General features: G+C 44.6%; 1 protein-coding gene across 1 annotated transcript; it reads left to right on the forward strand.

Moving 5' to 3' along the window:
• The first annotated feature begins 753 nt into the window (after positions 1-753).
• Positions 754-20,032, forward strand: Casc3 (CASC3 exon junction complex subunit). The gene is made up of 14 exons (XM_055620132.1): positions 754-1,064; positions 1,411-1,438; positions 1,803-1,840; positions 8,965-9,117; positions 9,196-9,347; positions 9,988-10,164; positions 10,330-11,012; positions 14,362-14,420; positions 15,359-15,473; positions 15,702-15,800; positions 16,070-16,284; positions 17,509-17,631; positions 17,763-17,826; positions 18,458-20,032. The coding sequence occupies exons 1-13, from the start codon at positions 837-839 to the stop codon at positions 17,784-17,786; spliced, it is 2,094 nt and encodes a 697-aa protein (XP_055476107.1). The 5' UTR covers positions 754-836; the 3' UTR covers positions 17,787-17,826; positions 18,458-20,032.
• Positions 20,033-20,593: the final 561 nt, after the last annotated feature.

Consider the following 20,593-nt stretch of genomic DNA (forward strand, 5'->3'; position numbering starts at 1 on the left):
CTGAGGTGCTTTGTACTTCATTGCATTGCCCAGAGCATTTTCTGTCAGGTAACAACACATCAGGTTTCTAATACCTCTAGACTTACGGGGAGGGGGTGGAGAGGGGCATTCTTCCAAAACTGACCTCTAACTATGTAGTCAAGGATGATCCAGCCCTAAGTTTTCAAAGCAGAGTAAGACTAGTGTCCTGCCAACCTACAGTGCTCAAAATGTGGTAACAAGGTTGGGAAGCCACATGGAGAAGGGAGAACTTCAGTATACACGGAAAACAACGCAACACCAAGTTCTGTCTCCACTGCAGACAGTTGCTCCTTTCCCCTCAAATTCAGACTGATGTGAATGAAGAGCTGGCAAATCTGACGCAGGGCTAAAGGCTTTTTCACGTGGATTCGTGATTTTTTTTTTTTTTTTTTTTTGGTACCATGCGAAGGGATACAGTAAAAAGCTCTAAAACTCAGGGCGAAACGAGAAATGGAAAACGAAAATCATGCAACAGCTCCAACGCCGCTCTAACAGGTCGAAGACCTCCCCAAGGAAAAGCCCAAGATGGCCGAGCTAAGCACCCAGAGAGGCCGAAGCGGCCCGATCCCCTCCCCACCCCCCGCGCCCAACGCCCGCCCAGGGGGAATGAAGCGCCGGGCCACGCCCCCTTACGTCACCGACTACGTCACTGGCTCGCCAGAAAACGTGCCGCAGGGCGCAGCCCCCGCCCCGTGGAGAGAGGGGCGGCCCGCCCTGGACGTGGAGCACGCCGGGACTGCTCTCGAGCCTCCCGGCAGCCTCTGCGCCGGGCGTGGTGCGTAAGGAGCTGACCGGCGGTGGCCGTTCTCCGTAAGATGGCGGACCGGCGTCGGCAGCGCGCTTCCCAGGACACTGAAGACGAGGAATCTGGTGCTTCGGGTTCCGACAGCGGCTCCCCGGCGCGGGGCGGCGGCAGCTGCAGCGGGAGCGCCGGAGGCGGCGGCAGTGGCTCGCTGCCCTCTCAGCGCGGCGGCCGCGGCGGGGGCCTCCATCTGCGGCGGGTGGAGAGCGGGGGCGCCAAGAGCGCAGAGGAGTCGGAGTGTGTGAGTGAGCGCCTGCCGGGCGGCGACCCGGCAGGGGGCGGGGTGTCGGCGATGCGGGATGCTGGGCCTCCGGTTAGAGGGAAAGGTTATCCCGCTGAGAATTTGCATCCGCCCAGAGCTCCGGCGGGGGGAAGGACGGGATGCTTTCTCAGCTCCGGGAGTGCAGCACGGAAATTGGGGCTCGGGGTGGAGAGAACCGGTCTTCTTGGTGGGACTTCTGATGATTTGCCTTTCTCCGTATCCCTGTTCAACCGTTTGTGTTGATTCTTCAGTCCTCATTTTTGCGGGTGGGCTCCCCAGGTCTGGAAATCACAGCTCTAACCGTTTGTCATCTTCTTAATCTTAGGAGAGTGAAGATGGCATGGAAGGAGATGGTGAGTGATTCTGCTTTTTCGTGAAATCTTTTGGCCACATATTTTTCCCAGATTGTTAAGGGTTGTCGGGGAGTGGCTCTTTGGGTCATAGCGGTTAGGAGTGTAGTGGTTTTGTTAGGTTCCTTTTTGGAAACTGACAGATTGAGTCCACTGCGGTACCACCTGCCAACCGATTAGGTTTTTTGTCATCGTGATCACAGACTTCTCCGTCTGTAAATGAAAACTAACATTTTGTCAACCTCAGAAGTTTCCTTCGAAATCAGTGAGACTTTTAGCTTGACCCACAGCGAGCAGTCAGAAATGTAGTTATAAACATGTGTGTTGTTTTCCTCCCCCCTTTGACATATTTGTGTTTTCCTTTCAGCTGTTCTTTCCGATTACGAAAGTGCAGAAGATTCAGAAGTGAGTGTGATAGATTCTTTTTCCTTGTGGTGTAAGTGAGAAAATGTCTTCTAAAAACCTACATCTGTATGGAACAAAAATTCCCTGACTTGCTTCTCTGCTTGTACATTCTTCATGTATGCTTTTAGGAGTGTGTTAAAAGCCAGGTAACGGGGGCACGAGCCTTTAACCCGAGCACTTGGGACATCTCTTCAAGCCACAGGTTACACTATTACTTGATTTATTCTTATTTGAAGAAAGCTGGTTTCTGAACCAGAGAATAAGCTACTGAAATCCTTTACAGGGTGTTTAGACAGTCTATACTGTCTAGGTGGACAAGACAGCCACTTGGATAGCCCCCCTCACTCCTGTAATTTGAATACTTAAAAGGGCAGAGATCTGAGAAGTGTGTGCAAAAACACACCCCGTATTTTATAAGTAGGGCTCTCTTGTGTCTTGGGAGTATTTTCCAGGGCAGACATTGTATTGTAAATTTTGTTTTGTTTTGTTTTGATTGAATAAGTAACTGTAGACACTGTCAGAGTAACATTGTCATAGAATTATTTGTTATAGGGTTGTTGAACAGACTCCTGAGTTTTGTATTTTGGAGATGGGGTTATATTCAGGGAGAATTGGACTGTGGGTCAAAGATTTGGTCTATGAACGTGTTTGTTTCATTCGTTAGGTTTTGTGATTTGTTTGTTTTGTGGTGCTGGGGGTTGAACCCAGCGGTCAGTGCATTCAAAAGAAGTGCTCTACGGCTGAGTCTACTACGCCCTTTTCCTATAAAAATCCTCGGGTTTTTTTTTTTTTTTTTTTTTTGTAAACATTTTTATTTATTTTTATGACTATGAATGTTCTGTTTTCACACACACCAGAAGGGGGCACCAGATCTCATTATAGACGGTTATAAGTCACCATGTAGGTTGCTGGGATTTGAACTCAGGACCTTTGTAAGGGCAGTCAGTGCTCTTAACTGCTGAGCCATCTCTCCAGCCCCAATATCCTAGAATTTTGACTCTCTGAGACCGTATTACACCTTGGGAGATGAGAGCATTATTTCAGAATTTTGATTTTAGGAAGTTGCACAGAAGAAAATGATACCCTAGAAAATTGAGGAAATAAACCCTTGTGACACAGAAATAAATTCATCAAAATATAAATTCATCCAAGGGCTGGAGATCTGGCTCAGTTGGTAAAGAGGGCCTGAATTCAATCTTCAGAACCAGTGTGAAAAGCTGGGTGTGATGGTGTGTGTGATTCCAGTGCTGGGGAGGCAGAAGCAGATCTCTGGAGCTTGCTGGCCAACCAGTCTGGCCTTCCTGGTAGCTCCAGACGATGGGGAGACTGTCTTAGAAAATAAGATGAACACCTCTCCTGAGGAAGAGTTCCTCATTCTTGCTTATGTGCACGTTTCTGCACAGACACCAGTCACATTCCAGGATTTAAGAGTCAGTGCCAGGAAGGTTGTTTCAGGTTCAAGGCCATCCTGGGAAATTAATCTTTCTAAGATTTTTTTTTCAAAAAATGTCATGTGTATGCTTGTTTTATATATATGATACATACATATATATGTATCATATATATCATATGTGTATCACATATCATATATACATATAATGTATGTGAGTGGAGGTGGTTGTGAGCTGAACCCAAGTTCTCTGTAAGAGCAACAAGTGCTTTTAACAGCTTAGCCTCCAGCCCCTGGTTGTAAGTTTATAGTGCCTCATGTTTATAAAGGAGTTCGGATGTAATTCTGAGAACAACAAAGGAAACGGTGCAGAACGTTTAAATGCATAGCATCAACTGTGGGTGAGGCAAGACTGTAAAGACCTTTAAAAGTTGCTTAAGAGCTGAGTGGTAGCACACACTTCTAATCCTAGCACCCAGGAGGCAGAGGCAGGTGGATCTCTGAGTTCAAGTCTAGCCTGTTCTACAGAGCCAGTTCCAGGACAGCCAGGGCTACACAGAGAAACCCTGTCTCAAAACTACCACCTCCAAAATAAAGTTTCTTCGGGACTAGGTGTCATAATATACAACTCACTTATAGTACTAGTGCTTGAAGGTAAAGTCAGAAGGATCGAGTTCAAGGCCAGCCCTTCATAGCAAACTGTCTCCAAAAAAGGAGTTAAAAAAAAAAAAGTTTCTTAGGTTAGTCTAAGGAACTTGATGGCAGTTTCCTAGACATAGTAGTGAGACTGGTAAGATGTGGACTGATGTGAGTTTATAAAAACAAGGACTCTATGCCCGCCTCAGGTCCTGAATAATGATGTGGAGACCTGTTATATTTATCAAAAGCTTTAGGCACTATAGCTGGGCAGATACTGAGTTATCCTAACCCTACTCTGCTGGCCTGGCCTACTTCCCAGCCATGTGGCTCATTACCTGCCATCTTAGTCTCACACTAACTGCTCCGTCTCTGTCTGTGTTCCAATAGTGACTCTGCCTTCATTTCCATTCCTCACCTAAGATCCCCTCACTGAGATCAGCAGTCCTGCCTTAACTCTCCTGCCCAGTTATAGGCAGTTCAGCTCTTTATTGACCAATCAGAAGGGGATGGTGATGGAGAACAATGTTTTCACCACATTGAGACATGAAATGCTTCATAAAATGACAGTACCAAAGTCTGGCCTGAGTCAGATCTGCACTGACACAGAAATCAGCATTTGAAGAATAAGAGAAAGTTCTTACACAGTGTACAAAGACATTATCCCAACAGGTTATTTTTGGTGGGACTAATAGAACCCAGCTCTTAAATTAAATTTGGACTTTGAAGGAGTCAGTGTCTAGATTGATTACTGGAGTTAATAACTAAAAAAGAGACCATTGTCAGAAAAGTCAGTGGTGTGGGTTTTAGATGCCTTCTTGGTTTATTTTTGTCATGCTACTGATCCATTTCAGGGCTTTGCCCTGTGAGGGTGGTGCACTAACACTGAGCAACACTCAACCAGGTTTTGGATGTTTTAAGAACAAAGGAACCTATGGAGTTTTCAAGTACTAATGTCTAACACATGATTTCTAATCAGTCTTTCTTTTCCTAGTATTGAAATCAGGTAAAGACATAACAAAAACAACAGACCATTTTCTCAGATGAATGTAAATGCAGAAATTCTCAGCAAAGTACTTGCAAACCAAATTGAGAAACACATTAGAATCATACATCATGCCAGATGGCTTCATCCCAAAGGTGCAGCTTTGATGTTACATGAGTAAGTTGATGAATATAATGCACCTATAAATAAGCTTCAAGGCCAGTGAACTCTTAAAGAGATTAGGTAAAGTATCTCATTCATAATAGAATTCTTGGCCAGATTTATGATTTGTTTCTCTCGCTCTTTTTAGAAGAAGCTTATTATTGCCATGTGTAAGGAAAAAAGTACCAAATATCAGTTTCTACTTGAAATCGATAGAAAAGCAAAGTGAATTTAAGAATGATCACACTTGAAAAAAAGAGAAAAAAGAAATAGAGTTGGTCCAGTGTGGAAAACGCAAGAGGTCTCTCCATCTGGACTCTTGAAGTAGTGTATGGGAGCATAATCTCCTTTCGCAGAGTTGCAGGTGGAGCCAGACTTCATGTCTTTATCCACACATCCGTGAGTTTCTTTGAGACTTGTGGGCAATGACTAAGGAGACAGCCCTGCAGAAAGCAGACCTCTAGAGCACTTGGTCTGCATTTGAGTTAGTTGGGAAAAAGGTGCTTATTTTTCTTTTAGTGCATTAGTAATAAACTATTAAGATTTGTTACTGGGCTGGAGAGATGGCTCAGAGGTTATGAGCACTGGCTGCTCTTCCAAAAGTCCTGAGTTCAGTTCCCAGCAACCACATGATGGCTTACAACCATCTATCATGAGATCTGGTGCCCTCCTGCAGGCACACATGCAGGCAGAATACTGTACACAAAATAAATAGATAAATATAATTAAATTTTTTTTTTTTTATTAAGCCCAGCATGCTGGTACATGACTTTAATTGCAGTACTTGGGAGGCAGAAGCAGGTGGATCTCTGAGTTCAAGGCTAGCCTGGTCTACAGAGCTAGTTCCAGGACAGCCAAGGCTATGCAGAGAAACCCTGTCTTGAAAAGATGGGAGAGGGGGAAAAAAAGACCAAAAAGAAAACACTGCTTTTACAGAGGAGCCTGGTTCTGTTCTCAGCACCCACCTGGCAGCTCACAACCACCTGTAATTCCAGTTCCAGGGGATCTTGTGCTTTCTGATAGCCATAAGTTTCTGCATATATTTGGTGCACTTAACATACATTCAGGCGCACACATATATGCATAGAATAAAGATAAATGGTTTTCTTTCAGGGTTGAAATTCAGAGAGCATAAGAGTGGAAGAGAATAAATAGCATTATCTGTATACATCAAGAAAGTTCTTGTATTTGTCTACTCCATAACCTGGGATTAAGGAAAGTACTGAATGATTACCGACCTCTCGTCCCCAAATGGAGGGAAAGCAATCCTTGCAGAGGATGAAAAGAAGCAAGGGTGCTTGTTAAGATGTAGATAAAGACTAGATTGTCACAGTGCAGGCATTTTGAAGCTTCTTCAGGTCTCCATTACCTCCTGAGACTCCTCACTAAAAACACTTTGAAGACAAATTATCCAGATGCTGAGTAGTTTGGAGTGTAAACACAGAAATGGAAAGAATAGGAAGAGGGATTAATGGCTTATTTGTTTAGGACAATTAGGCAAGCTTAGCTTTATTTGAAGAAAGGACAGAACGTTGAAAGCTTCTAACCTAGTCAAGACTCGTCATGTGGTACCTCTGACCAGATTCCTGGGGCTAGCCTGACCCTGAAGTGAGAGGGCAGTCTGGTTTAGGTTAGGTGCCAGCCACAGTAGGAGAACAAGAGACCAGTCTACACACGAGCATACACACGTACAGGGGTAGAGGGAACACAGTACCAGTAATTCAACCACCTTCCCTTCAGCCCATTTCTTTGCATTCTTATAGCTTTTAACCTCCCTCTTTAGTCTACTGTTTGTCTTCTTAGCACCAAATCTGGAGAGAATGGTTGGGGGGGAGAGTGAGACCTTGTTTTAAAGCCATTGCTTTCCCTGTATGGAGCTATACTTTCATTGCTTGTCCCACTTTAGTGTCCTAAATGATATTTTTCTTACTAACATTCTTTGTCAGGAACTGGATCATTCAAATTTGGTATGTTAAGAGAAGAAGAAGAAAAAAGCCAGGTGTGGCAGCTCTAGCATTTAATCCAGCACCAGGAGGCGAGGCAGGTTTGAGGCCTGCCTGGACTACATAGCAAAGTCCAGGACATCCAAGACTTTGATAAGAAAAAAAAGTGTGGGGGTGTGGGTAATGGTTCAGAAAGAGTACTCAGGCTTGTTTGTTTGGGTCAATTAGGTAAACTTAGCTTTATTTGAAGAAAGGACAAAATATTAAAAGCTAACCTAGTGTGTGATCTGCGCTTGTGGCTCACATAATTCAGTGGATACCGTTTGTCCTGCCTATTTGAGGCCCCGAGCTCAAACCACGGTAAGAAAGGAAAAAAGTGAGTAATGGGGCAGAGTAAATGCACTCCAGGCTCTGGCTTAATCCCTAGCTCCAAAAGAAGGGGGTGAAGCTGATGAGTGATGACTCATTGGATAAGAGTACTTGTCATAAAGCCTGTCAACCCTTTAGTTTCTGGAACCCACATGTGGAAGGAGAGAACTAACTCCCAAAGTGTCCTCTGGCCTCCACACAAGCCATGGAGAACTTTTGTCTTTGTGTTTTCTCAGTCTGGTTATAGAAATCCTGAGAGTTTAAATCCTGGGTTCACAAGAGCTGTATGGAGTGGTTTTAGTTGTAGTTTTTCTTTTGAAATTGAAGTAGGATCTTAATGTGATACCCAAGCTGGCCTTGCTCAAACTCTCAGTCTTCTTGCCTCACCTTCTCGAGTTGCTGAACTGCATAATCGGGAAGATTGTTGATTTCTACTCTGTGACACTTTTCAAAAACAATTGTGTGTATGTGTGTGCATGTGTGTGTGCATGCGCATGTGCACACGTGCTCCCCCAGCACAGGCTTGTGTGTGCCATAGCGTGCGTCTGCAAGTTAGAGGAGTGCACGTAGGTTCTGGGGTTCGAATTCCAGTCCTTGGGCTTGGCAGCAAGCGCACTTACTTGCTCACTGAGCTTTTTTGCTAGTCTCCTAAAACATTGAGATTAGAAAATTCTCAATTTAAGCCAGATTATTCTCATTAAACACTGTGTTTAAGATTTGTAGAAAGGGAAATATAGGCTTATGAAGTTAGCCTTCCAACCCCTTGCTCTTTTCCTCAGACTACAACTATTAACAGTTCCTGACCTGAGCAAGGCCTGGTGGCACACACCTTTAAACCCAGGAATTCTTTACCTCTATATTCCAGAACTGTTTATAAAGACATGCATATTTTGCATGCATGTGTGCATGTCAGAGAAGGAGGAGGAATCTTATAGTGCCCCTGTTCTCTAGAACTTTGGTTATGAATATTGGCTTGGTGTGTGTGTGTGTGTGCGCGTGTGTGCGGCTAAAGATTGATCCCATCCCAGGGCCTTGTTATGCTAGGCAAATACTCCACCATAGAGTTAGCAACCCCAGCCCTTGAAATGCTTGTTGTATGGTGGGGGTGGGGTGGTGTAGGCCAGAGGACAACTTCAGGTGTCATTCCTTAGGAGCTATATCCACTTGTGTTTTGAGACAGGGTCTCTCATGAGGACCAGAGGCTTATCAGTTAAGTCAGGTCAGCTAGCCAACACGGCCCACAACCCGTTGTCTGTGTCTTGACTTCTGGGGTTGCAAATGTGTACCACCATGCCTAGCTTTCTTCATGGGTGCTAGACATAGGTCCTCATACTTTTGTGGCAAGCACTTTTTTATCAACTGCGCTATCTCTCCAGCCCATGGTTTTTGTTTTCATAAGGAAGATCGCACATAGCACAGGTTGGCCTCACTGAATATGTAGCTGGAAATGACCTTGCACATCTGGTCTTCTTGCCTCTACCTCCCAAGTGCTGGGATTATAAGCATGTGCCACTGTACTTCCAGTGCTTGTGGTTAGTTCTAACATTGTAGTAAAAGTCTGTCAGCACATTTTTCTCAAAAGAATGGAAAACAAACATTTACCATTCAGGTCTTATCTCTATAATTAACACCTTTTCAGGGTGAAGAAGAATACAGTGAAGAAGAAAACTCTAAGGTGGAGCTGAAGTCAGAAGCTAATGATGCTGCTGATTCCTCAGCAAAGGAGAAGGGAGAAGAAAAGCCCGAGAGTAAAGGCACTGTGACTGGAGAGCGGCAAAGTGGGGATGGACAGGTCAGTACACAGCATAGCTCTCCGCTGCCATAGGGCCTCTCAACTCCTTGGAAGAGTAAGGAGTTCTTTATCTTCCAGGAGAGCACAGAGCCTGTGGAGAACAAAGTGGGGAAAAAAGGCCCTAAGCATTTGGATGATGATGAAGATCGGAAAAATCCAGCCTATATACCCAGGAAAGGGCTCTTCTTTGAGCATGATCTTCGAGGACAGACTCAGGAAGAGGAAGTCCGGTAACAGCCATTTTCTGCTATTCCTGTTGCTAGCTTCTGTGTTTGGTGCTTACTGTGTGTCAGATGTTTTGTTGACTTCTTTGCCTGTCGCTTCCTTTACCACTCACATTTAAGATAAGCATTATGACTATTCCTCTTGTACAGATGAGGAGAATGAAGCGCACAGTACTTGATAGCTAGTTGCTGGGCATGGTGTCACACGTTTACAGTCCCAGAACTCAGGAGTCGGGAGCAGCTTAGTCAAACTAGTGAGACCCTGTCTCACAAAGCAGAAAGAGTGGGTGTAGTAGTATGTACCCCCAGTCCCAGCTCTCAGGAGGCAGAGGCAGGAGGATCTCAGAGAGGTGAGTTCGAGGCCATCCTGGTCTACATATTACAGTTTACAGGCCAGCCAGAGCTACATGGTAAGACCCTGTCTTTAAAGAAAGAAAAGAAAGAAAGAAAAAATTTGGTAACTCTTGGTAGTAAAAGAGCTGGGATCCAAATTCAGGGAAGTTATCTCCAGAACCTTAATCATTACAGCTCTACTGCCTTTAATCTGTGGCTCCTGAGATAGGAAGGCTTTTATAGGCTACGTCTTAGTAGAGAGATAATTTCAAAGTAGTCATTGTCTTAAGGTACCTGTGCTTTGTTGGTCCAGACCCAAGGGACGGCAGCGGAAGTTATGGAAGGATGAGGGTCGCTGGGAGCACGATAAGTTTCGGGAAGATGAACAGGCCCCCAAGTCCCGACAGGAGCTCATTGCTCTGTATGGCTATGACATTCGATCTGCTCACAATCCAGATGACATCAAACCCAGAAGAATCCGGAAACCTCGGTAAGAAAGTTCAGGAGCCTGGATTATTGATACTTCAAACTCTTCTGCTTATCTAAATGCTTTCCTTTTAAGTGACTAAGTATGGGGTATGGCACATCTCCTTGCCTTTCGGTATAAACACGGAGTTCTTCTCTTACATTGTCTTAACACTTTTACTGTTTTCAGATTTGGAAGTCCCCCACACAGAGATCCAAACTGGATTGGTGATCGGTCAAACAAGTCCCATCGCCTCCAGGGCCCTGGGGGCACACTCCCACCAAAGACATTTATTAACAGGAGCGCAGCAGGCACTGGCCGCATGTCTGCATCCAGGGGTTACGCTCGCTCTGGGGGCTTCAAGGAAGGTCGCACTGGCTTTAGGCCTGTGGAGGTTGCTGGGCAGCATGGTGGCCGGTCAGGTGAGACTCTTAAGCATGAAGCTAATTACCGGTCACGGCGTCTGGAGCAGACTCCTGTGAGGGATCCATCCCCAGAACCAGATGCTCCGTTACTTGTCAGTCCTGAGAAAGAAGAGGTGGCCTCAGAGACACCAGCTGCTGCTCCTGATACCACACCACCAGCTCCTGACAGGCCCATTGAAAAGAAATCCTACTCCCGGGCAAGAAGGACCCGGGCCAAAGTTGGGGATGCAGTCAAAGCTGCTGAGGAGGTTCCCCCTCCTTCTGAAGGACTCACTGCAGCAGCCACAGTCCCAGAAACTCCTCCTGCAGCTGCTAAAACTGGGAGCTGGGAAACTCCAGTAGATTCCACCACAGCTGGACTTGAGCAAGATGTGGCACAGCTAAATATAGCAGAACAAAATTGGAGTCCAGGACAGCCTTCATTCCTGCAACCACGGGAGCTTCGAGGTGAGCATCACAGGCCTGAGGTCAGGGAACGTGTCCCTGGGAATGTAGTGTTTGACAAATAGCTCCCTTTTTCTTAATGGAGCAGAAAGTATAGATTCAGAGGTCTGTCTGCCTATCCTCAGAGCAATTTTCTGTTTCCCAAGCCTGTCCTGCTGCTTATGCACACGGCTAACTGTTGGTACTTAGCTCCTCGGTCAAGATTATTTCTTCTTCTCTGCACAAAAGGTGATAGAAGATAGCATCTTAGACTGTTTGAGCCAGTGCTTAAATGTTTGAAGGTAGAAATGTATTTGAATTTTAATCCAGATGCTTTGTTCTAAAAGGAAAGCCTTTCTAATATCCTTTTTTCTAGAGACAGACTTCCCACTAGAACTATATATAATACTGGTGCCTTTGGGTATGTTTTGAAATGTGGCTAGAAGGAAGAATTGAACTTTCAGTTGATTTTAAAAACACGTGTGTGGTGGCGCATGCCTTTAATCCCAGCACTTGGGGAGGCAGAAGCAGGTGGATCTCTTGAGTTCAAGACTAGCCTGGTTTACAGAGTGAGTTCCAGGACAGCCAGCACTACAGAGAAAGCCTGTCTCAAAACCAAAACAAACATTAAAAGCACGTAGCTAGCAGGTAGCATTTAGTTTTTGAAATCTAGTGTAACTTTTTTAGATAGTATCTTTATGTGTGTCTATAGGTGTTTTGCCTACACCTCTGTTTATGCATCATGTTTACAGTGCCACAGAGGCCAGAGGAAGGTATCAGATCCTTTGAGAGTAGAATTATAGACGAGATGGTTGAGCTGTGGTGTGGGTGCTGGGAATTAAACCTGGGTCCTCTGGAAGAGCAGCCAGTGCTCCTGACCACTGGGCTGTCTGTCCTACGCTATGGGCCAGACTTAAAGAGTGCAGATCTTCATGAGCACTGGGAATTTTGACACTCTACTTTAGTACAGGTGATCGTATTTTCATTATTAATTTTTTTGTTTGTTTGTTTTTGAGATTATACTATAATTACATCATTTTCCACTTCCCTTTCCTCCTAAACTTTCTCAAGTACTCTTCCTTACTCTCTTAGAAATTCATAACCTCCTTTTTATTAACTGTTGGCGTATGCACATATGTACATACATTTGTATTTCCTAAATACGTAACTATTCACCCTTCTCAGTCTGTGCCCTGTAACTGTCATGTCTGTTTTCAGGGCTGACTGTTTGGTGTTGGACAACCAGTTGGTGTGCTCCTCCCGTTTCTCCTGCTCTCCGCATTTACCTTAGTCACCTGCAGGTCTTTGTAGAGGGTTAAGGTTTTTCCACTATCCACTTTGACTTGTCTGTTGTTTCCTTGTTCAGCGAGATCATGTTTTTCAGAGTTTATGGGTATAGTTTTTAATGGTACTAGGAAATACAATCTCTCAGCAAACTCCCTGATCCTTTAGCTCTTAAAATCTTTTCACCCCCTCTTCCTCAGTGATCCCTGAGCCTTAGTTGTGAAAGTTGTGTTGTGGATTTATCTGTTGGAAGTAGGCTCCAAAACTTCGTTTTGATTGGTTGTGGTTTCATTTTCTGTGAAGGTCTCCATCTGTTGCAAAGAGAAGTTTCCTTGATGAGTGATCAGAACTACATTTATCTGTGGTTATAAGGACAAATATTTAGACTGTAGTAGGGATTATGCTGATTTAGTAAAATGGTGATTTAGGTTCTCCAAAATCCATGACTTAACTAACTACCTTGGGTAATTGGCCAGATTTCCAGTACTAATCTTGATTTCTCTCATGTTGAGTGGGTCTTAAGTTCAATTAGAGAGCTGTTGGTTACCACCAAGCTTTGTGTGCCACTAATGCACCCTCAGTTTCTCCATGCCATGCTGATCGCTGTGGTTCATATGCATTTTAGTGGGGTATTGTTGGTTGGTTGCTTTCTTTCTTTAGAAACCTGTATGGTGCTTTCCGGTCAGAGATCAACTAATTCTAGGACCAATATAGTTTACACTAATTTATTTTTTTTAGGGTTCAGACTTCATTGGTTCAACCAAAAGGGCAATGTTAACCATTATCCCGGGGGCGTCATCCACTGATGTGAATGCCACCTTTCTTACACTAATTTTTGATGCTCAAATGTTTGATGCTCCTGGCTGGCACTGACCTGAAAATCTCTGCCCTGACAACTAGCTTTTTTGGTACCAGCACTCGGGAAACAGAGACAGGCAAAAAAAATGTATTTGCTTGAGAGCTGGAGAAATGGCTCAGTAGCGAAGAGCACGTATTGTTACGAAAGACTGACGTTCAATTCTCAGCACCCACATCATACACCTTTTAACTGCGTGGAACGCCAGCTTTATGGAGTCAACGCCTCTTGGACTTCCTTGGGTACATACACAGATACATGCACGTGCACACACACAAATTCATTTAAGGAGGATTTATTTACTTTATGTGTATGAATATTTTAGCCTGCACGTATATTTGTGTACCATATACATGTCTAGTGCCCAAGTAGGCCAGAAGGGAGGGTAAAATTCCCTGGAACTAGAGTTACTGATGGTTGTGAGCCACCAGTATCAAAATCAAACCTGAGCTTTTTTCCAAGAGCCATGAGTGCTCTTAACCACTGAGTCATGTCTTTATTCTAAATAATTTTAATCCAGAGAGAATGTATTCTCTTTCTTATATCTACTGTTGTTAGGAAACACTTAGGCCAGCATTTTATAGTATGTTTAATAATGTGCTCTATAGGGAAATACCTTACTTGGGAAAAAGTTGAACTTGAGTTTATTTTTTAGGTTTTTGTTTTGTTTTGGTTTGGTTTGGTTTTTTGAGGATTTTGTTGTGGTAATAAAGATGTTGGGCGACAGGGGCCAATTTTCAAATGCTAGCACTTACAATAAGCAGACGATTTAAAATATTTGGGGTGTGTGTGTGTGCGCGTGCGCGCGCACTTGAGCGCCTGAGTGGATATGTGTACACTGCATGTAAAGGCATTGATCCCCTGGAACTAGAGTTACATATGGTTGTAAGCGTGTACATAGTTGTTGGGGACTGAGCTGCAAGAGTAGCAAGTTAAGGACGGGCGATGGAGGCTCTCACCTTTAATCCCAGCACTCGGGAGTCAGAGGCAGGTGAGTTCAAAGCAGCCTGTTCTGTAGAGTGAGTTCCAGAACAACTAAAGCTACACAGACAAACCCTGTCTTGAATTAAAAGAGAGAGAGAGAGAGAGAGAGAGAGAGTAATAAGTTAAGCAGACAGTTTTAAAGTATTTTGATAGTTTAAAAAAAGAATGCATTTGTTATTTTCTTGATGGTACCTTTGAATCCTGTTCACCTACCTCTGCTCTCAACCAGTGCTTTTTTGTATATTACAGGTATGCCCAACCACATCCATATGGGAGCAGGACCTCAGTTTAACCGGATGGAAGAAATGGTACAAAAATGGGAAGGAGGACTGGGCCTGTCTACCTGGGTGGTAGAGAAGGCATGGTGCCCTTGATTCAGCCTTCAGTACTGTCAGATGTTGAAATAGAGTCTCATTGTTAAGCTGTGGCTAGCCTGGAGCTGTAGGTTAGGCTAGCCTTGGACTCAGACAGATCTGTCTCTGTCTCTCAACTGCTAGTACTAAAGATGTGCACCATAAAGATGTGTTCCCATACCTGGGAACTTAGTGACTGTGACAAAACACCATGGCCAAGGCAACTTATAAAAGAAGGATTTCATTGGGCTTGCAGTTTTGGAGAGTTAGGGGCCATGATGGCAGAGCAAAGCCATGGCAGCAGGAACATCTGGGAGCTTACAACTTTATCCAAAAGTAGGAGGCAGGGAGAGCACACCTGGAATGACCCAGCTTTTGAAGTCACAGAGCCCACTTGCATGACATACCTCAACAAGGCCATACCTCCTCATTTTTCCAAACAGTTCTACCAACTCAGGACTCAGTATTCAAATGTGGATCATTCTCTTTCAGACACTTGTTCACTGATAAAACCCAAATCAGCTCTTTTTATTGTTGGAGGTGTTCTCTAATCCTTTAACCCAGACTGGCCTGCAACATTCATATAGCTCAGGTTAGCTGCACACTCATAGTCCTCCTGTTTTGATTCCAGGGTTCTGAGATGAAAGCTTAGGCTGCTATGCCAGCCAATAGCAGTTTTTCCACTGATTACTCAGGGGGCTTTGTTTTGTTTAGTTTGGACCTCAGAAATAGAGTGTTTAGAGGTTCAAATGCTGGTATGTTGCATCAAATTTTCAGTTCATCTTAAAAATATTCATTAAATACTTCCATGTACCAAATTTTACCAACCTAAAGCAGGTAGGCTTTGCTATGAAAATCACTTCTGGGCTCTGAATCAGATCTCTTTACCGCAGGGTGGCCAGGGTGGTCGAGCTAAACGTTATTCATCCCAGCGGCAGAGACCTGTGCCAGAGCCCCCTGCTCCTCCCGTGCATATCAGTATCATGGAGGGACATTACTATGATCCATGTGAGTTCTTTCTTATTGTTGGGGTACCTTTCTTATCAGCATAAGGGAATTAAGTGTTTAGCCTTCCAGCTTTTAATTTCCCTTCTGGCTTCACAGTGGTTATCCCATGTTGTTTAGTTGCTATTTTCTTCCTATAGAAAATTTAGAACCTAGCAGGCTTGCAAGACAGAAAGTTGCTGATGTGCTCTGAAGGGCCGGGACTTACAAGACTCTCAATATGTCTTACAGTGCAATTCCAGGGCCCAATCTATACCCATGGTGACAGCCCTGCCCCACTGCCCCCGCAGGGCATGATTGTACAGCCAGAAATGCACCTTCCTCACCCAGGTAAGCTTGCATTCCTCTTGTATGCTGTGTTAAGGGTCTGTGTTAAGGACTGTACAAAGCCTGCCTCTCTCACACTGCCATGCCATCAGATGCTGTCCACCCTGGCTGCTTATACAGCAAACTTAAATCCCACTTTAAGGATTGGAGCCAAGCCTGTTGTGCTTGGTGGTCCAAGTTAAGCCATCCCAAAATAAAAGTGGTATACTCTTTACAGTTTATTTTTGTTGTTGTTTCCTTTTCTTTTCTTTTCTTTTCCTTTTTTTGCCCAGGTTTACATCCCCATCAGTCACCAGGACCTCTGCCCAATCCGGGTCTCTACCCTCCTCCAGTGTCCATGTCTCCAGGACAGCCACCACCCCAGCAGTTGCTTGCTCCTACTTACTTCTCTGCCCCGGGTGTCATGAATTTTGGTAACCCCAGTTACCCTTATGCTCCGGGAGCATTGCCTCCTCCTCCGCCTCCTCATCTGTATCCTAACACGCAGGTAAGATGCCTAGTTTTTTTAGGTTTACATCCTTTAAATCACACAGGAGAGAATGTTAAAAGAATTTTCGAAGAACATTTCAGTGCCTCTGATTCTCCTTTGTGGTACTAGGATGCCTCTTGGTGGTCAGGAACTGGAAGTGCAGCTTACGTAATGTCTATCATCGCTTATTTTCAGAGGTTTTTTTGTTGTTATTTGATACAAAGTATGTTACTGTGTAGGGCTCACTGGCCTGGAACTCATTATATAGACCAGGCTAGCCTCAAATTCAGAGATCTACCTGCCTGTCCCTCCTGAGTCCTGGGATTAAAGGCATGCACCACCAAGTGTGTTTTTTTGTTTTGTTTTGTTTTTGTTTTTTTGAGGTAGGGTCTCAGGATAGCCCTGTTTGGCCTGGAATATATGATCCTCAGCCTCTGATTCCCAGGTACTTTGGAAAACCATGGTTGGCTTTTTCTTCAGTTTCTTTAAGAATCAGTGTCTTACAGTAGATCATGGGTGTCCCCATGTGCTATTTATTCAACTGTACAAAGGAGTGTCTTCTTCTGGACAGCATATCTTATCCCTGTCCTGAGGCACTTGATACCATCTGGCATCTAGAATGCTACCACTGAGCTCAGCCCTCTATTTGTCAGCTAATGGAAGGGCTGGAGACAGTTGGACAGTACTTTAAAGAATGGAAATCAGGGGCTGGGAAGATGGCTGTGTAGTTAAGAGCACTGGCTGTTCCTGCAGAGGACCCAGGTGCAGTTCCAGCACCCATGGCAGGCAGCTCTCAACTGCCAGTAACTCCAGCCTCTGAGGTCACCATCATATATTCACACAGACACAGTCTTAATTAAAATTACTGTTGCTATGAAAGAAAAGCAATAGTATGACCAAAAGCAACTTGGGCAGAGAAGGGTTCATTTTGCTGACATTTCTGCATCACTGTTTATCATTGAAGGAAGTCAGGGCAGAAACCAGGAGGCAGAGGCTGATGTAAGGCCATGAGGAGTGCTGCTCTCTGGCTTGCTCCTTGCGGCTTGCGCAGCCACTTTCTCTTTCGGTGTTTGAGACAGGGTGTTGCTATGTACGGTGCTGCCACATCTGGGGGGAAAAAGTATTTTTTAAAAATGTAAGTTGTTCAGGGTTTTTGTTTTTTGCAGTTAGCTAATGTTTTCTGTTTCTCGTAATTTGGGTTAACTCTTAGTTTGTTTTTTCTCCTGGCTTGTGGGGTCCTAGGCTCCGTCACAGGTGTATGGAGGAGTCACTTACTATAACCCTGCCCAGCAGCAGGTGCAGCCAAAGCCCTCCCCGCCCCGGAGGACTCCGCAGCCCGTCTCCATCAAGCCCCCTCCACCTGAGGTATGGCTCCGCCCACACTCTTAGCATATGGCCTCTGCTTTCTCCAGAGGCTCTTTTCCGTTTAGGGTGTTTGTCTATGGAAGTCTCTTTTGGTATGACATGGTAACACATTTCACCTTTTATCATTTCAGGTTGTAAGCAGGGGTTCCAGCTAAAATGAGTTTTCAAATATTTTAAGTTTAACATCATGTGAAAGTAAGTACCTGATGTGTTGTGACTCTTAATGCTCATCCTTATGTGCTTACCAAGACCACCTACTTTACATCACAGTCGTTGGGTATCTCAGGGAACTTGTTTATGAATGCGTTTTAGAATCGAAGAGAAGTCATCCCTACCTTCAGAGTTTCATTTGGGAAACTGCAGAATAAAAGTACAGGAGCACAATCTAAATCAGGAAAGACAAAAAAAAAAAAATCTGAATTTAATTTATTACAACCAAAAAAACCAGTTTTAAGGCTTTTAAAAGAGAGTGTCTGTGGGATTGCTTCCAGGCTTTGGTGGAATGTATGTTTTCTTTAGGAGGTTAAGCTCTCACTGTATAGCCCAAACTGGCCTCAAACTTTCCATCTTCCTGTTTCCATCTCCTGAGTGCTCAGATTACAGGTTTGGGCCACCACACCTGACTCTGGGATATTTTTATTGCTTTTGTTTTGTTTTGTGGTTATTAAAACACATTATTTAGAAGCTTAGGGTGTAGCATGTTCAAGGTCTTAGACTTGATCTGTGGCACCAAATAAACCACATTATTTAGAAATGTGGCCCCCAAGAAGGCTTATATAAATACTCAGAGGTTCACTGACACACTTCTTCTCTTTTTAACTCTCAGTATATCAGGAGAGGTGGAAACTCAGGAGAGAAGAGAAACACAACTGGCTGTCTTCTCAGAGGGCTTCAAAAATGTGGGGTGGCCCTGCCAGTGGACAGCTGGGGGACGAGAGGCCCTCTTTCTCTGAGGACAGGTCTGCTAGAGAGAGAAGAAAGAGGTGGCTACCTTCCACCTCCACTCTTCACTTGAGCTGCCTGGACTCAGGGAGCAGAGACTGGACAACCCAGGTTTCTGAATCTAGATTCAGAAGCTTGCATCTCACTGTTCTTTACTTTCTCTCTGAAAACTCAAGTGTCCTCTGCTCCCAGAGAAGTTCCTTCCTGCTTGTTTGTTTGAATGTTCATTTTTAAAGCCTGACTTACCCTTTTTAAATTAATATTCTTAGTTTTTTCTCCTTTTCCCTGCTCTGCCCCTGACTTTACATGGAACAGGTTTGTCTAGTTTACTACCCTTTCAGGGTTCCCTTTTGACCCCTCCCTTAATCCCACATAATTGAGAATGTATCAACCAAGTGTAAAAATAGCTGGCCTTTTCCTTGTGGTTGGTCTTTATTAGTCTCTTAACTCCTCAGAACTCTGTGGAAGCTATCTGCACGCAGTATCCCACTGTAAAGAGAGCTCAGAGTTGGTGAGTAGGGAACACTTGTTTGGGGTGTAGGTTTGAGCCTCCATCAGGACCTCTAGTCTTATGGCTTCAGTCCTCCACTGAGGCAGAATATCTGCTGTGGGAAGAGAAAACAAACTTGTGAGAAGGGAGGGTGGAACAAGATCCCCTGCACGGTTAGGGAATGCATGGCTGAGTCCTCAGGGCTGTCTTTGAGGTAAGTGGAATTAGTGGGTCCTGCTGCTTCCCTTCATACGCCTCCTACTACATCCATCCCTTCCCAGTTGCTGTGGACCAATGCACCTCTAGAGACAAATACTACCCAGCGTCTGTCTGCCTTGTCTTTTGCAGTTCTCCATGCCTTCCCTGCTACAAGTGTTTTTTAGATGTTACTGCCTTGCTGTCCCCAAATTCTGCTCCTGTACCTGCAAACAGAAGGTACCTGGACTTAAATCCTAGGGGAGCAAGTCACCTTCTAGGCAAAGGCTCTCCTTTCTGTCCTTCCTCTCCATGGCACCGTACCACATCCTGGTGCCTCTATGGAAGTCTTACTGCAGCACTCTGTATGCCTGCCAGGGTTCCTACAGAACCTGAGGGAAAGGCGGTGGCTGTCTCTCCCTGGTAATGTCACTGTTTCTATTCTTCCCTCCTACAGCTGGCCTAACCACTCTGAGTTGGGGGTGGGGGTAAAACCCCAAGGAGGAAATAATTAAGAGGTTCTTCCAGGGGTAGCTGGTGGTTGTGCCTTTTATAGGCTTCCCTTTGCCTTAAACCTGAAGATGTCTTTTCAAGCCTGTGGGCAGCATGCCCAGATTCCCAGACCTTAAGACACTGTGACAGTTGTCTGTTGGTCCACTGTGTTTAGTTGCAAAGATTTCACCATGTGTGTGTTTTTTGTTATTGTTCTAACGGGTGCACATTTGTGATCAGCATTGTGACTTGGAGATAATAAAATTTAGACTATAGACTTGACTCTGTTGCCAGTTATTACATGTGTCTTCATTTGGGAGGGAAGAAAGAGACTCTAATTTCACTACAGAATTACAGGCATAATTTGAGCCAGCTCAGACTGGTAAAAATGGAAGGTCAGAGAAGTAAGGTGCCCCTGAGGCCCTAAGTTTGAATGTGTTCACCAACAGTTTACCAACTAAGCTCCCCCCCCCCCTTTTTTTTTTAAGACAGGGTTTCTCTGTGTAGCCTCGGCTGTCCTGGACTTGATTTGTAGACCATGCTGGCCTTGAACTCACAGAGATCCTCATGCCTCTGTCTCCCTGAGTACTGGGGTTACAGGCGTGCTCCACTGAACCCAGCCTCTCCCCCTTTTTTGTTGATTTTTGTTTTTCGGGCAAGGAGCTTATGTTGCTCAAGCTGGGTCTTAACTCACCTTGTAGCTTAGGGTAACCTTTACTTTCTGATCCTCCTGCTGCCACTTCCCAGGTGCTGGGATTTCAGGTGCGTACTGCTACACTCAACTTCTGACAGTTTATTATTTTAAATATTTATATTTGGGGTTTTGAGACCCTGCCTTGTCTC

This window comes from Psammomys obesus, unplaced genomic scaffold (genome assembly GCF_907164565.1).
Source record: "Psammomys obesus unplaced genomic scaffold, mPsaObe1.curated_primary_1811, whole genome shotgun sequence".
In the NCBI taxonomy this organism is placed as follows: Eukaryota; Metazoa; Chordata; class Mammalia; order Rodentia; family Muridae; genus Psammomys; species Psammomys obesus.

Coding starts and splice junctions, on each gene's coding strand:
- Casc3 (XM_055620132.1), top strand. CDS start 837: ATGGCGGACCGGCGTCGGCAGCGCGCTTCCCAGGACACTGAAGACGAG. Junction 1,841..8,964: donor AAAGTGCAGAAGATTCAGAA/GTGAGTGTGATA, acceptor ACACCTTTTCAG/GGTGAAGAAGAATACAGTGA. Junction 16,285..17,508: donor ATCTGTATCCTAACACGCAG/GTAAGATGCCTA, acceptor GTGGGGTCCTAG/GCTCCGTCACAGGTGTATGG.